At 41.4% G+C, this 17,713-nt stretch overlaps 1 protein-coding gene across 12 annotated transcripts in view; it reads right to left on the minus strand.

The window, feature by feature from the left end:
* supt3h (SPT3 homolog, SAGA and STAGA complex component) overlaps positions 1 to 17,713 on the minus strand; it is a 67,854-nt gene that overhangs the window by 11,368 nt on the left and 38,773 nt on the right. For 8 of the 12 annotated variants that reach the window (XM_027002447.3, XM_027002448.3, XM_081720991.1 and 5 more), the window contains 8 exons: positions 12,957 to 13,043; positions 12,616 to 12,709; positions 10,171 to 10,307; positions 6,142 to 6,217; positions 4,805 to 4,917; positions 4,404 to 4,514; positions 3,213 to 3,380; positions 646 to 756 (listed from right to left, as the gene is read on the minus strand). In XM_027002447.3, coding sequence (XP_026858248.2) covers positions 646 to 756; positions 3,213 to 3,380; positions 4,404 to 4,514; positions 4,805 to 4,917; positions 6,142 to 6,217; positions 10,171 to 10,307; positions 12,616 to 12,709; positions 12,957 to 13,043 — 897 coding nt within the window. Of the gene's footprint in view, positions 1 to 539; positions 757 to 1,616; positions 1,742 to 3,190; positions 3,381 to 4,403; positions 4,515 to 4,804; positions 4,918 to 6,141; positions 6,218 to 10,170; positions 10,308 to 12,615; positions 12,710 to 12,956; positions 13,044 to 17,713 lie in introns of those variants that run through there. The other 4 variants (XR_014125421.1, XM_081720995.1, XM_081720996.1 and 1 more) reach the window with 4 other exon arrangements.

Genomic DNA, 17,713 nt, shown 5'->3' on the forward strand with positions numbered 1-17,713 from the left:
GATGCTAATTGAATTACATCATAAGGAAAATTAGCTCACACCAACAAAAAACATTCCGCTGTTAACACGCATTTAAAAAGTGCCATCAGGGAAAAAAGCTCTAAATGGTTTTGGAGAATGTATTCTGCATTAGTATTGCCTACATCTCTAGTGGTTACTGGCTTTGAAATAATCAAGTAGCCTCAGTCAATGGTAAATTGCTCATTACCTGTGAATTACACACTGACCACAACAGTACACACTGGCTGGTTGGCTGTGAGATCTCTGTCCAGCCTCAGATGGCCATGTTTTCATGCTAAAGCTAGCACTTACGACACCCACACCACTGTGCGCGGTGGAAAATTATAACTGTCCTACGGCAAGCGGCACAGCCACATACATACGCAAGCAAAATAAGCAGGCATTTCTCAGCTATAAACAGAACTCGCAGCAAACAAAACAAAATTAAACATCCTTTGTATTTCCAGAAAGGATAGACATTATGCTTATTTAATTCTGCAGTAGAATTATGCAACTTTTACAAGGAAAATTATACTGACCACAAATTGCACTCAACAATTCCAATACTTCAGAGTTTGACCACTTTAAAATGGGGCTGCGCTGCGATTATAAATATAACTCTTTTACGGCTCTGTTATTACGCACTGAGAAGGGGGAGAGTGGGCCAATTCTGCGGCTGTAGCGCCTGATGGCCTCTCTGATGTGGGCGGGCTGGATGGCACTACTCTGAGGCTCCGTGCTACAGGCTGCTGCACTCTGTTATGGGGGGTGGGAGAGAGAGTTGGGGGGGGGCAGATAGAGAGAGAGACAGAGAGAAAAAACGGCCAATATTATTACTAAATCAAAAACACAGTGGGAGACAGGCCGTTTTACCCAAAAACACAGCCAGGGAAGGCCATCCAGACACGACACACACACACACACACACACACAATACATTTCTAAAGACGGTCTGGATCAGGATTGGGTAACGAGCATACAGCTCAGCCAAGCTTGTACCTCCATAGACATATAAATGCTATGTGTCACTTCATGCTTTATGTACTTTCAGTACAGGAGTTAATCTGATATATAGAGGCCTGACAGTAAACGTTAGTGAACTGTTATTTGCTGTATGTGATCAGCTGTAATTGCACTGGGGCTCTGAATCTGTTTGGCATCAGGCATAGAGGAACTATTTGACTCTTGTTGGGGGTGGGGAGGAAAAACAGCTTCCCTATTTTGATCTGCGCAATAAATTTGCTGTGGTAGAATCGACATGGCAGGGCATATGAGAAAGTGTAATACGTCTTTCCTGCTGGAATTTCCACTCTAGATGCGGAGACTGGAATGACTGTTAAGGAGATGACCAATGAACTTCCCCCATGACTTTAACATGGCATATACATCTCTTTCACGTCCCAAGTCAATTCTCTCATTATTGCTTTTTCCAGGGTGACAGTCCTATAAAAATATAACAACTTATACTGGAATCATCTTTGCATGAATACTTTTCACTCATACACAGACAGACACACAGTGGAAGCTCATTTTGAAGCCCCTCTTTTTTCCTTGCAAAATCCTTTTTAATGCCTCTCCATGCATAGTCTACACAAAATGATAGTGTATGACAAATATTGATAATGAAAGAATGCTTTACTCTGAATCATGCTTTACTTATGAAACAATGTGAGAAAAACATGTGAAATTATTCATTCATGAGTCTCAGTCTTCCATCTTCCCCAGCCTTAACGCACATTCACTTGTTGGAAGAAGGAAAAACATTTGAGAAGATTTTAGAATCATCTGCATTTTTGCATGAATGTATCCCAATGTGTCCCAACCTTCATCAAATGTTACAATAATTAACAAACATATTTCATATTGTCATATCTTTACTGATCAGTGAAGGTCATTGACAGAGTACGTGAACTTAACAGAAAATGACCTTTTGAAAAGTGTGCTCAAGTTAAATTAGCTGTGGGGTATTCATTGATCACAACATAATTCTGTTCAAGTGCAATATAACCCAGTCAAAACACAGGCCAGTTGCAGAAGCTCAGTGTAGTAGAAAGGGCTACACCTTTACAACTAAAAAAAAATTATTAGATGGTTATTAGATGGTTTCAGTAATAGTGATGGGAGGCCAATGATTTGACAGCCATCGAGAGCACAAGAGCAGGTCTGCAGTATGCAATAATGCAGCTCATGTATCTGCTTTAATAAAGCATAATAACAGTATGTTAACCTGAAGTTAGTTAGGATCAGATTTAAAGTCAGGTCGATGTAATCAGTTGTACAGTAACCCAAGTCTGTCAAAATATTTAACTTGGTCTATATTAGGCTAGGTATGTGATTTCAGAAGCTTGCACCCATGTGCTAGATAGGTGAACTCCATCCATGGATTTACATCACCCATAGGCAAATAAATTGGATTTGGGCTACTTTCACTAAAATACCATTAACCATTAAGGTTTTCATAGAAGCAATTATCGTTTATCATTTCATAAAAGCAATTAATAAACACAGACACAACTAAAAAAAGACGAACACCAAAGTCTTTATCCTAACTGTGAAGCATGGTGGAGGAAGTATAATCATGTGGGGCTGCTTTGCTACCTTAGGTCTAAACAGCCTGCAATCATTAAGGAGAAAAACAGATTCTAACCTGTATCAGGAGATTTAAACTAGAATGTCTGGGTGCCTGTCTTGAGATCTTAAACTCAAGTTCAGGTCATGCAACATGACAATGATCCAAAACAAGGAACTAAATCAACAACAGTGTGGCTCAAACAGAAGAAAGTCTGCATTGTACAAAGTCCGAGTTCCAACCTCAGTCCTATTGTAATGATGTGGTGTGATTTGAAGCAGGCCATTCGAGCAAGACATCCTAAAACCACACATGAACAAAAACAGTCCTGTATGGAGGACAGGGCCAAAACCCCCTAACCACTGCACAAGACTGAGCAGCAGCTACAGTGTGGGTTTCGTTGAAGTTGGTGCCAATAAAGAGGTTCCACTAGTTACTAAATATAAAGGTTCACTTTTTCCATCAATGACCTTGATTGTTCAAACCATCTGTTCAATGGGATATGGCACTATAGAATGCAGTGTGTTTTTTTTATTATAATATATATATACAAATTTATGAATCATTATATCATCACAGTCACTCTTCTTGCATAACTTCTGATAATTCTATAGCATTCACCAGCAATTTTTCACAGTGGTACCTTCTTCCTCTTGCGTTGTTTGGTTTTGCTGCTGGCATCTTGCTGGAGCCCACCGTTGCCCTGGGCGATAGAGTGTAGCTTGCCCTGGTGGCCTGACCCCACAGGGCCACTGGGTGTGGATGGAGGTGTGTTCTCCGGAGACTCCGCCTCCCTTTTAGTAGCTACAGCCTACAGGTAAATCAGAAGAGAACCGCATCATCTCACTGCATGTAGGTTACAATATGCACTAATTAACTGAAAAGTCTAAATGGTGAAAATGCACAAGTCCTAATTCCATCTGGTGATACAAAGTACATTAGGTACTATCTAAAATGTTCAGTAATTTCTAATCACATGGAACCATACTTATATTGGGGGGGGGGGGGGGGGGGCACGATCACAGGCTATAAGAATAATTTGCACATGCATTGAGCACCATGGCTGTGTATAGTTGACATTATACATTTAACAGAGAGCAGTTTCTTGCTGGTCAAGGACTGCAGTTTTGTGCAGGGTCCTCTGGCTCATTCCTTTGCATGGGATCCTCAAGGTTTAGGTGGGAAAAAAAACAACAGCAGTAACAAAACCCAGACTGAAACTCCCTGTGCACTTCAGCCCCAGTGTGGCCTTGGCTGAGGCTGAACACTTGAGAAAGAGTGCGAGAGAGAGCAAGAGAGGAGGTTTTGTGGTTGCAGTGACAGAAAAGCCCCTCCGTGGAAGAGATCCCACAGTACAAAACCACCTTGCACAAACTTAGCAGCCCTGCTTGGCTGAATGTCAGGCCCTAGCAGCAGCGACAGAGAAGACGCACCACTTTACAATGCACAGGAGGTCACTTGTGCTTAGTGATGCACCCCGAAACATGCTTAACTATACATTTATAATAAATATTCCAAACTTAATTCTGAGCTCACTCTGAGAAAAAAATAACAACATTTCCTGGATCCCATAAACTAGAAAACAAAAAGCATGGTCACCTTAAATGACTATAAAAGTGTGTGTGTGTGTGTGTGTGTATGCAATAAAAAGGTAAGATTAACTGTTTATAAACAGTCATGTAGTAATGATCTTTTAAATAGCTTCATTATCACATGGAAACCCAGGCACTCAAGCTAGTTTCACTCTGGGTGCAAAGGGTGATGTCCTCCCTTTAAAGTTAACAAAAATGTCCTGCAGCCATTACTGGCTGAACCTGGCTGGTGTTTGGCTCACCTCAGCATTTGAGCTGTGGTACTGGAAGAAAGTGGCTGATATGACATGGCCAAATGGGTCGCCTGCTTTGGGGGTCATGTCCTGCTTAACCAGGAGGGCAAGGTCAACAATCTGCAACATAGGAGCAATATCGTTATGATTAATGCTTCTTGTCTAGACAACAGAAACTCTATACAGTACTACACAAAGACAACAAAAATACAGATTTTAACTGATGCTTGGGTTATTTTTAGGAGTTCTAGTTTTGTGCTGGTTATCTGTATTTTTAAGCATGGAAATGCTTGTAAAGCAATTACCAGTTTAGAAAATGTCAAAACTATTTTCTAGACAGAGTTTGTCATTTTTTGTTTTCTATGAAACATGAGTCTAAGGTGAAGTTACTGTATGAGCTTATAGGTTACCTGGGCTACTGTCTCATAAGCCAAGTATGACAGGATCTCCATGGAGAACGCATTAGGCTTCACATCAATACTGCTGCAATCTAGCCACTCTCGAAATTTGGAGGCTTTTTTAGCTTTACAACAGATTTAGAGAACAACATTAAATTTGGCACACACTTGACTGTGTTGCATTAGAAAAGGGTCCAAAGTAAATAAACTGCATTTGAAAAACTAAGAACCACATATGATATGCCCAGTGGGTCCAGACCTAAGGATAGACAATAGAGACATTCTGTTTTTACAGATGCAGGTTTAATCCTGAATACATACAGTATGTAAAGATTACAAGTCTTAATGTCCATAATTCCAGTTAGGATCACATTTACAACATAAATAGGCAATGAATATATGAAAAACGTGTGAAATTGAATATACAGTGTATACTGGGAATTTGTATGTATATGGGTATGAGCTGATATCTAATGTAAGCCTCACTGTAGATTTAAAGACACCTGACATGAATTTTAAAACATACTGATAAAAGAGCATTGAATATTGGCTGCTGACTTTTATATATATATATATATATATATATATATATATATATATATATATATATATATATATATATATATATATATATATATATAGGTGTGTGTGTGTGTGTGTGTTTTCATTTGATTTCAGTTTTATTTTGAGATTGATTTTTACTTTACTGTTATTTTTTTTATTTGGGCCTTAAAAAATCTAAAATAAACTAAAACCAAACTGAAGCTATCCAGAAGTAAATGTAATACATATCGGTGTATATGCTCATTAATTGTGAGGAATTTACCTTGATGACAATTAATATTAAAGTAAAACAGCTACTCATCATCATCATCATTATTATTATTATTATTATTATTATTATTATTATTATTACAACAACAGATTTGTAAAAGAACCATAAAGTACACTATCCAGGTACAGTGTGTTATTTAGGATGGCTGAGGTTTGCTTTTTTCCTTTGAGAATCCAGACAGCAAGCTGAACCAATCCCAATTTCAATGCAGTTTCAATGTGGCCCTGCAGGACCGAGACTGTGGGCTGACCCAGTAGCTACTGAGGTCTAAAGCCTGTCAACATGTTAGCGGTGTTAGAATGTCGATTTAACAAACCAGAGGTGGCGTGTTCACATCCCACAAGGCTTTTACACCCCACAGAGCTTCAATGCTGCTGACTAGCTGATTACCATATGCATTGGCCTATTTGAACTTCCATAATATTAACAATCATTTTCAGATTACATCCAATGTGTAATGTTCACTCATTTTTTCATAAGGTGATAAGTGGCGGGTGACAGAATAAATACTCACAAAAGCTGAGCTGTCGACTCTCACAGAAATCACTATACTGTGCTGGGTCCATATTTCTGGTGTGCTTTTCAAGTCTCTACAGATAAAGAGAGAACAGTGCAGGCTTACACCACAGATAGATGGCTCAACCTTTTAATGCCAAGTTATGTTTCCACCACTGTCCCACTGTCCAAGCTGAGCTCTGTTAGTGTGCAGACTGACTGATGTGCAACATTTCCCAGCATCATCACAGTGCATATGCCACAGCTACAGTAAATGGGAGAGTGACTTGTGGCTAATTACGTATTGTTCTGTTGGCCCTACTATGCACCTGGGGCCATCAAAGCGTGTATACATTCAGCCGCAGCCCCCCCCCCCCCAAATCTGTTTCAGCTGTGGTGCCAAACCAACCGAGGGCGTGGAGACCCAAGAGCCTCCTACACGCTTGGCTCATCTGGGCGAGTGTGATTCCAGGCGGTACTGACAGTATGATGGCTTTGCTTTACAAGGCACTAAAAGCACGATACTGCTGAGCCATAGCCTAACAAAAACACACCAACAGACGTCATGTTAAGACACGCAGTGCTGCAGCAGTGCACGGTGATGATACGGTAGGGGTTTGATTACCAGGTAGACGTGATCCCACTGTACGTCAGCACTGCTTGGCTGCCTGATTTAAAGATGAACAATGTGGCTTGCATCTGCGCAGCCAGTGGAGTGTCCTTCACCAGCACAATGGACTCATTCTGGGCATATCTGATAGTCTGGTAATAATCCCCTGCACCACCCTGCTGGGCCAGGTGGGATGTTGTGGTTTCACAAAAACCTGAGGCTTTGCACTGATGCAATGGTTTAAGTGTCATATCACAGGCGCCAAAAATATGATGGCAGAAAGTCGGTGTTTCATAGCTTTAGCCACGTGGCGAAGTGGAGGATCATGATATGAGAAACCACTGTCTCTGCTAACTTTAGGAGAGTGCTGAGCTGAAATGAACCTTCTTAAGAGCAACCCAATAGCTTTCAGTTTAGATTTACAGCTGAGTGTGAAGTTGCAGGTCAGAGCGTTTAATTAGGCACTTCCTGATACATTCATGAAACAGTCCGTTTCTGTTGATCAGAGAGTGTCGTCACACACCCTCTCCTCCTCCAACCTGGCGACACCGCGACATGTTGCTTGGGGCAGCAGTGATCTCTTTCAGCCCACCCAAACCAACCGGAGCCTTTTTATTTAGCTGGCTAGCAGCCTCTGGAAATTCCATGTTTTGAAAATGCATACTAATGAGGGCAAGGGCAGGCATCCCTCCCAGCCCGTCTGCCGGGCAGCACCAGAGCTGTGATTCCGATTAGTGTCGTTAAGAGGCAGAGCGGAGGTCTGGTTCGCAGCACCGAGGGGGGAATTCACAGCAGTCTCACTGTCTGCACTCGACTCCAGGCTGGGCCGCGAGTGATACGCGAGTGGAGCTGCTGAACTTAAATAACTCCAGTCAAGCAGACAGCCCGAGACAGGAGAAATGTTATTACTGGGGCTTATGGCCTGAGAAGCACAGCAGGGGGATTTTACATTTGAATACTATGTTTAGCCATCGATTAAATCAAAACTTCAACCCACCTGCTAATAGCCAGATCATACCCACAACTGAAACTGTGCTATATGATTGGACAGTGAAAAATATTTGATTTGGCAAATTGATGCTTTCATTTCATGCCAATGTGGTCTGCATAAAGAGAATATAAATTTGTACCATTGCTAGCCTTAAACCTTCAATAGGCCAAAACCCAAAATATATTTTATAGACCTAGCAAAATAAAAAGTTATCGTTTGTGTGTCAGTGGTGGTCTTTTTGGACTGGAATTTTCATTATGCGCATGGTACTCTCACACGTCTATGGCCGGATGGATGCACGGCGACCCAGACATGTGATACGCTCGGGAATTCTCCAAGCACTGCTACAGTACTGAGAGGCCCTGACTCAGGCAGGTCTGTGCACAAGACTGGATGCTGCTGGCTGTGGTACTCTAGGCTGCTTTAAAGGGGCCCTACTACAACACTATATTCATGAAGAGAACTGAATAAACATCTGATCCTTCTTACTGCTTGTAGGAAATCACAGAATAAAATTAGACAGCAGGACAATAAGAAGGGAACAAATCAGGTCACAGAACACATTACAGGCTGACACCACTACAAAAAGTGTTTTTTTAAGGGTAAGGCAATTAAAAAAACAAACAAACATGCAATCCTGGTAAAATTCCATAGACAAGCTTTTATGCCCTCTAAAACAACAGCCTTTTTCAAAGTGGTATAATTAAGAAGCAAATGAATTGAGAGCTGTTGTTCTTTGTTCTCTGACAAAACAGGAAACTTATGCAATTACACACGGAGAATTCAGAGGAAGTTCTAATAAGCTTGCTGCAACACATAAAAGTGCAAGTGAGATTAAAGTTTCGATTGCTCTTTCAGCTTTCAAAACTTTGTGTGGAATTTGAAAAACATGTTTCCCCAGAGTCCGTGAATAGTATTCTTTAGAGTTTGCTGTCATCATGGCATTAAGGCCAAAACAATGTGGATCCCACACAACATGACAAAGACACTTTTTAAGCATTCCCATCTGAACATGGCCACGAAAATAACAGATTGTCAAGAGATCTTAGAGGGCCCTTGAGAAGATTGATGGTCTGCCTGAGGAAATACAATCCACACACCACTGACAAATGCAGAGCCATCACAGTCTGATCAAGCATGCAAGTGAGCAGCTAAATTATAACCCTGTCCGACCTGATGCATAGCGAGCTGGCGTACACGGACATTCAGAGGACTGGACATCTACCAAGCGCTTGACCCATGAGCTGCGGCTTTGGAAATCCAGTGAAATAATGTCTATGGTATTTACACAACTGTTGCAATATATTTACATCGCTGAGAAACCTTTGGAGAGTAAATGAGGGATATAGCAGAAGGCTTTGTAAAAGGGTCATTTACTGTAAATAGGAACTGCATTCAAAAAATTTCAGTGAGTAGAGGAGAATTGCAGAGAGACAGGCAAAGACACACTTACAGACCCAGTCAAAAATAAACTCCAATTGTCTATCCTTTCTATAGGGGAAAATGACCCTTATGTAATCTTTTCTATGGCTCATGGGAGGGTGAACTCAGTGTTTGGACCCTTTCGGAAATGATGTGTGAGACCCTGGGTGGAGCAACGGACGATGGACAAGCAGAGGAAGCGGTGGACAGTGGTTGCCCAGGGCTCCATGACAAGCGCATGATGATCTTTCAGCCGTGGGTCTTAATTTCAGATGACAGCAAGAGGACAGGCGGATGTTCGTACCCTCCTGAACAGAGCAGGTGCTGGGGAGGCCAAGAGCTTGAAAGCTTGTCACATGCTTTACGTAACTGCAGAAGTCCAGGCTAACGCCCTCTGTATACAGCATTATGGACTATTAATAATTTTTACCACACTTTTAACTCCATAAAGCAACACAGTCTGATAAAGCAACACAGTCTGAAAGAACTCCCATAACTTCATAACGACAATGGACTGGTTGGGGCTAAACCTTCTCTTCACCTTCCTGAGTTTCACTTAGAGGCTCATTTGCATGTCTGGTTCTGTATAATGGAAAGTAGAGAAATCTAGCATTGCACTGGAATGTCTGCTGTAATGTTAAGTCTATTAGTCTATTTGACGACGACAAAAAGAAACAGAGGCGGAGCTTGACAAGCCTTTGAGGTTTGGCCACTAGTCTTCAATGGAACCTGAACAGTTTAACTACATTTTCGGTGCAGACAGACTATCAAGTGTTCCTGTGGTCAGAGAGTACCTTTAACGTGTTTAAACACCTTGTTTAAGCAAGATCCTATTCCCAAATGAGAAACCCTGTGTCTAATCATACAGGTAGCCGACAGTACTCTTGCTCTGTGACCACAAGAACCACCAGCCCGTCACCACAGGATAATCCCCTCCATGTTAGCCTCTGTGGATCCAGTGAGGTTGATGTGTGTGTGTGTGTGCGGTGAGGCTTGCACGTTTCTGGGCCTGTCCTCCCACTCACCTCCATCCTTTCCTGCTTGACTTCGTCCACCTCGTCCACCCCCAACAGTGTCAAGAATTCCCCTGTCTGGTCGATGGATCCCAGAAAGTCCTGCACCAACCTCTGCCTTTTGTTCACACTGCTGCTGGGGTATTTGTCTAGAAGTGGGCACACACACATGCACACACCCACCCACCCACCCACACACACATCCCCCCACACCCATCACACACACACAGTCACATTTGCTAACTCACCCCTGGCCACATCTGCAGGCCAGCTGCAGGCTTTGTTTACACCTGAGCCATGAGAGAAGGGGTCTGAGGTGCAGGCCGTCCCCTCCCCCGGCATTTGCTCTCACTCTTAGTTCCACACATGCACACAGCAGTTTCAGTCTTCTCCAGCTGTTAGCACCCTTAACTACATTCTTATTACATCTCTCCATCAATGGCCAATCAAATTTTTGTTCTGATAGCAGTGGGATCTGTCCAGAAGTGAGTCATGAAGCTATGCACAGCTGATCTGGAACTTACAGGGAGAATGAGAAGGTAAGGTAAGGGCATAAATATAACTGACTACACATTTAGAACATTTGATTTGATCATACACAGCTATGGTAAATCACACATGAAAAATGATTAGAAACATTATTATATTTCCTTCAAGAGACCATGCATTTCCATTATTTCAGGCACAGTTATATAGAGGCACAGTGAGATTTATATACCTAATATTTAACACAGTCCATGAAGACAAACTGCTTTTCACTCTAAGAAGTGTTGGGAAACCCTGGATATTAAATCCTTAAAGAGCTGAGTCGGGAAAATGAATGAAGTGGAAAATTTTAATTAAATGAGAGGAAACATGGCGATCAAATGCAACTTTGTAAGGTAACGTCTGCTTGACGTGGCATAAACAGCCTCAGAAACTGTATAATCAGGGAGACAGAACTCATGACACCTTAATAACAACACTTTTATAGGGCTTGAGTTTCCTCTTGCTGCCATGGCTTAGCCCTGAACAGAACTGTAATTGTGAACTTCCTATGTAAACGGGCAATTCAATCAAAATGTTAAAAAATCCCACTTTGTGTAAACTTGCTTTCAAATGATACAAATATGCTGATGCACATAATTAGTTCTATATTTTTGGCTTTAATGTACTCTAAATTTACCATTTGATGCAGTGGCGTGTTTACCGGAATAAAAGAGCTTGGAAAATCTTGGTTTGGTTGAATAGTAAACAAAGCTAATCTGCAGTGATGAAACAGAGCATTCAAATCTAACAACATAAACACTAGAAAAAAAACAGACATCATCTTTGATCCACTAACAGTGCCCACTACAGCAAATGGTATTTTAAACAGGTACTGGAGTATTTTACAAATAAAATATATGTTTTAGATGCCTAAATGTTTTAGGTACACTGCTGTGTGTAGTAAAAATCGTTCTTGAAGACAGGGCAGAAATCCCCACCCCCCAGATGTTACCTAAAATGATCCAAGCATATGCTGAAGGTTAAATAGCCAACCATGACCAACCCTAATCTTTTAATAGTGTTGTAATCACAACCCCCCCCCCCCCCCCCCCCGAGAAGCCACTGTTAGCCGTGCTCATCATCCATGGCAAAAGAACAGGAGAAGGGTTTAGCAGGTCATGGCCAGTGTGCTGGTTGGATGGTGCTCAGGGGGTTACTGGGGGGGTCAGGCCCCAGCCTCTGTGCTTAAAGGGGGGTTGGGGATATTCCCACTGCTGACACAACTCTGAAGTCCCCTGATAGTGCTTTTTTAACATTTGTTTTAGGGAAAACGATGAAACAAAAGACAAGGGTAAGAAAAACATATTTCCAAATCCAGTTTTCCTGACAGAATGAGGGTCGTTTGGGGAAACGTCAATCCTTCGGAGCCAATTTGAGCGCCAAACAAATGCTTCAGAGCAAAATGTTACACAGAGCAGGCCCATCAGGCTTCTGTGGAAACGGAGGGGAAAAAGTGGTGGAAGAAGAGAAAAAAAAGAGTCTGAATGCACACAGACATGCTGACTCCTTCTCAATCGACTCCATGGGCTGCTCCCTCTGAACGCCGCATTTAACGTTATTCCGTCTCTCAAGTTACAGGCCAGATGAGGAGCAAGGAGGCTAATGATACTCATCATGGCATGAGACGGCACGGCAGCGTCTTTGCGGATGGTTTTCCTCTCCCTACACTGCTGATGGGAAAGGCCAAGCGAGGCGGAGGCCGGCCCAAGCTTCCGCCAGCACACTGCTAATGACTCCTGCTGATTGACTATGGCATACGAAATTACCTTGGCTGACTCCAGTCATTATAGATGCCCTTGTCATTTAAATCCCAAAATTCAGTTTGTGTGGAGGAAAAAGACTTAAGACATCTTCAAGTAGGGTGAATGTTATAAAATATGAGAGGACTGTATTCTGCAAATGGCTGAAAATATACTCAACATACTGTACCTGTGTCGAGTGGGTCATCATCGTCCAGTGTTTTCAGAAGTTTGGATTTGTGGTCTCGAAACTGAATGTACTTCAGAAGTCTTCGCAGTTTCTTCTGAAAGGGGTACAAATGACAAGGCATGAGGTTGAGAGAATAAGCAAAAAAAGAGTTGATGTAAGATAAAGATTAAGCATGCTTTTGAAATGGCAGGGTGGAGGCCTAATCATGCTGCCAATCATTCCAACCATACCGCATACTGGAACGATCAGATATCAGGTGCTGAAAGGCCATAAATTAGTACATGCTGTCAGTTGTGTTTATTTTGATAATATCCTCCTAGGTTGCTTGTATGTTCTTTTACCTTGTCTTTCCTCATAAGGAAGATGATATCCTCTGGTGAGATTACCCTGGCTCCTCGGAGAACAGCTACCTCAGCTGCTTGGTGGAGCTGGGGAGAATGAGCAGGAGAAAAAGAGGGAAAGTAAGCAAAAAGACACAAACACAAACAGAACTTTGACTTCTTTGAATGGTTAAGCGCTTGCAGAAGTCAGCAGTCAACAAGATCACACTTGAGATGTTTGTTCTACATTCTGCCAGTCAGTGCATGCTGAGTGAATGAGTCACAGAATCTGCTGTTTAAAAACCTTGGAAGAACTGATAAGAAGCCACATATTTTGAGACCAGCACTTTCATAGTCACACAGGGTCTCCATAAACGTCAGGAATATTGTAAGAGGTAACATTTGTTTTGCTTTCTCAGCACTCAAATATGACAGCACAGCTGTCCTTGCCTTCAGGATAAACAAGGGAAGAGGGGAACTACTTAAAAATAATAATGGGGAAGCAACTACATACTTTCAAAATGCCCACCCTAGATCAGCCCACCCTACAGCAGCCCACCCTAGAACAGCCCATGCTGGAACAGCTCACTGCAACAGATATGTGCACAGTGATGCTTATTTGCAACTGCAAAATGTGAGAAAATCTGACAAGTAGAGGAAAAAGGCCACCCACAATAAACTGGACCATTTCTTCTGCTCTGATTTTAAGAAACATACATTTTATGAAAAACTGAAAAAAATTAATTGGACTATATAGTACTATACAAGCTTTTTAGCACTAGCCCGTGTGTGTGTGTGGCTTGCGAAGTAAGTTGTTAATGTGTGTCAGGGCCTACTGCATAGACTTAACATTATATGACTTCCTTAATCATCATCTTTATTGGTTTATGGGTAAAAGAAGCACTTCAGTGATCTCGCAATCATATGGAAATAAGGAAAGGCAGACAGAAGGGTGGAATGAAAAATGCTCCATCACTTAGATGCAGTCATTTCATTTTGTTGCCAAAAAGAGTAGCAACACCTCATCTATCGCTGTCACCCTCTTCTGAAAATGATAGCTGTCCACACTTAAATCAGTGAATCAAATGCACTCTTTCAGGTTAAGTGACTTTATGGTAAGGCTACAGTATCAACTTACTGATATTTTTAACCCTAACCCTGCAACAGGAAACAGATGATAATGGGTTAAGTTAAACCATTTATTTAAATCTATTTCAGACCGACACGATTCTGTAGGACCTCATTAGCACAGGTAATGATCCAAGACATGCTTTATAGTATGAGATGTAAATGGAAACATGTAAATGGAAAAAAGGAAAATTTGGTTATTTGCAGATAAAATGTGGTTACATATTTTGGTCAGCACAATATTTAATACTAACTGTGAAGTCAGGAAAGAAAGTGATGAGTACATCACATACATTCACCATTGCTGAAACAACATGCTGTTTTTAGCGTGAAACAATATTAAAAATGGCACAAACACATACAATACTTCACTCATTCTCTGATGGTCATCTTTTGAAAAGGGCTAAAATGAAAACCAAGGAACACAAAGTGACTGACTGATAAATGCAATAAAGAAAGATTTATCTACACCACAAGGTAATAAAGCTATGCAAAATCTCTCAGAAATATTTTTATTTGATTCATGTAATGTCAGTTATATTCCTGGAAAGTCCTATAATTGAAAAGTTTAATTTTATTAACTGAAATGTAAATGTTCAAAATAGGAGAAGTTAAATCTAGAAATACACAAAAGTACATTTTAGAGGCCTGCAAACAGTTTGGTCATAAAATATGTTTGCCTGCAAATGTAGATCTCAACGTGGTGTTAGGAGCACACACAGGCCCCACACATACAGGGAGAGGGTGAGCATGTGAGCGAGCAGAGCTTCATTTAGTTCTCTCTGGTCTGGCGTCATACCAATGCTGACAGACTGGCTGCCATATCTGTCCCTCCATTTAACAGGGAAACACACAAAAATGGCTTTAAGTGTGCCTCATCCTTCTCTCTCCAAACGTAACCGATCCCAAACTGCCTTAAGCCTTGGAGTTGGATGGCATTTGCCTGTGTAATTACTATTTACAAAGGACACTTCTGCACTTTGACTACGAGTGATAAACTAAACATCTTCATTAGGTTTAAATAAAGACATCTGCGTATCATGAATAATACTGAAAAGGTGATTTCAAATGGAAGAACAGGGATAATTTCTGCCTACAGATTAAAGATAGCAGCAAAATCAGATTTCTAACTGATATCCAATTTATTACATATCAATAAAGTACAAAGTGTAGTATATAATAGCTTCAGCTGAATTTAACTCAAATTTTATAAGCCAAATAAAATGAACGAGAAATAACTTGAAGCCCATTTTTTACTCAAATGTTCTTTTAAAGCCAGTTTTCACCACCTTTAAAGTCCCTGGCTCACCAAACAGATTTTGTTAAGCTAACAGATTCATTTTCGTAATTGCTCCAAGTTCACACTTGGATGAAAGCAGTCTCTGGAGCTGCAAGACTGAATTAAGTCGGGTGGGTTATTTCCCGCAGCCTGGCTCACAGACTCGGCGAACAGTGAGATCTCTGTGGTCTATTTCCAGCAGCTCAGAAGCCGACACTGTTGACAGTTTACTTGAGCAGCGAAGGACTGTTTTACCATTTCTGGGATGCCTCAGCTATCACACCCCACAGGCATTCATATAAAGGAGGGTGTTTTGCTCCATTTTGATATTGTGGTTAATCCTTGTGCAACAGAAACCATAAAAATCTGAGTGCAGACAGGAACAGGCGAACAAACACTGATGACTGACATGGTCATCTTTAACTTTGGCCTGTGCAAAGCACACAATTTTTTTCTCTCTGAACAAATCTCAACTGTAAATGTACATGGACAAAGCTTAAACCATCTGAGTTTTTCAGGCAGCTTTTCAGGCAGCTTTCTGACTTCTACTTGATCATAAGGGCCCAGGGAGAAAAATGCAGTTAAAGAAATTGAGTTTGAAATGAGTGTTTGCTAAATCAGGAACGATTTGCCAGTGTAAGAGGCCCAAAGATGCTGCCTCAGATGAGTAAGTATATGAGCTTTGTGACAGAGAGTGCAGAAGTGTATCTCAGGCCAAGGGAACACTGACTAGCCTGGAGCTCTAATTAGAGGGATCAATTTTAATTACTGCACATTTTCAAGCAACACTGGCCTCGACGGACTGGTTCCCGTCACATTACAGTGTAGGAGAAAAAGGACCAGCTTTCATGCAACTGAATGACAGAAGTCAAATAAACAAGCCTGCTGAAGATAATTTCCCCTGCGCCACTACTGCCCCCTTTTTGAAATGAAATCCATTATTTGATTACACTGGGAAAGGTAACAGGAAGCCAGGGTAGTCCTCAAGTCCCTGCATCCTCATGGAGTTCACCAATTCCTTTGAAAGGCCATAAAACAAAGCCACTTCATGTTTTCAGAACTCACCTGCCAGACAGATTACTCCACTGCAAAACCCCACGCTGTCAACTAAAGTAACTCCACAATCAAAGTGCAATGACCATTACATTTTCAATATATATCTAATTATCATGTGCTTTACATGTCATTTTCTGGGTAATGTTATACTGAGTTAAGCTAATGAAGTCTATACCATAACAAATATCACAACAGCTGTGGCCATGGGATGCTAGCCCTGTGGCCATCAACTGCCATGTTTCAGAACATAAGAAAAAGGGACAAAACACTTGTCATAAACAATTAAGGTAGAAACTATCAAAGCAGCTGTGTTATCAGAGTAACGAGAATTCCGTGAGCGTTTGCTCGGACTCTGTGTTTTGCTTGTTCCTTGTGGTTTAATGACACTGTTTGGAAGGAGATATTATCAATGTTTTGCGAAACTGAGAGTCCCTGAGAGCTGGCCATTATTTTCAGAAAAACAAAACAAAGTGCTCCCCAGTTTGGCTTCTGAGAGACAGACTGAGAGCAGCCTCTCTGGGTGTGACCCACCCGCACCCAACCACACCCAACGCTAAAACCTGGAAACAGCTGCGGATGTAACCAAGGCACCTGCTGTGTGGCAAACTGGGCACAGCACACACATCTTTTAAGGCTCATCAGCATGCTTAAACTAAACTCACCTCTCCCAACAAAAGGCTTTGTTCAAGAACAGCATTGTACAAACACAGCTGTGTTACACACTATGCAACATACATCCCAAGCAAAAAAAAAAAAGAATTCTTAGATGTGGAAAATACAGTAATTACGATCAGTACAGAAGCTCCTATACTAAATTAGGTATGGTAGGAATAAGACCAGTCTTGACTGACAGATTAAATATTGCTTCAATGGAGAAACCTCTTACTCTAAGAATGAGGAGACCACATGTTGTTAAAATTCTTGCTCCCCTTGAAAAAACTAAGTTTAGGCCCTATATTCAAAATAAACTAATTTGCCTTTCCTTCTCAATGTGAAAGACTAATTGATTTAGGCATTCAAAAACCTCTGATATATGTCAGTGCAAGCATCTGGACAAGAGGTGACAGTCATGTTCCCAACATGCCCCCCCCCAAACCCATATATCCGGTGAGCGATTCCTCCCGGAGGAGTGCGTGTGCTCACGTCTGGGCTCGGGTTGGCTAGGGTCTGGCAGACCTCTCCTAACCAACAACCACAGGACGTGTGGATGAATAGACTTCTATTACTTTTAAACCTCCAGCCTCTGGACAGGGGCTGCTCCATAGCATTTCCTAAAAGGATTTTTTTTTTTTAATTATAAAAATAAAAAAATTCT

Source organism: Electrophorus electricus, chromosome 10 (assembly GCF_041902795.1).
Source record: "Electrophorus electricus isolate QZ-2024a chromosome 10, ASM4190279v1, whole genome shotgun sequence".
Classification (NCBI taxonomy): domain Eukaryota; kingdom Metazoa; phylum Chordata; class Actinopteri; order Gymnotiformes; family Gymnotidae; genus Electrophorus; species Electrophorus electricus.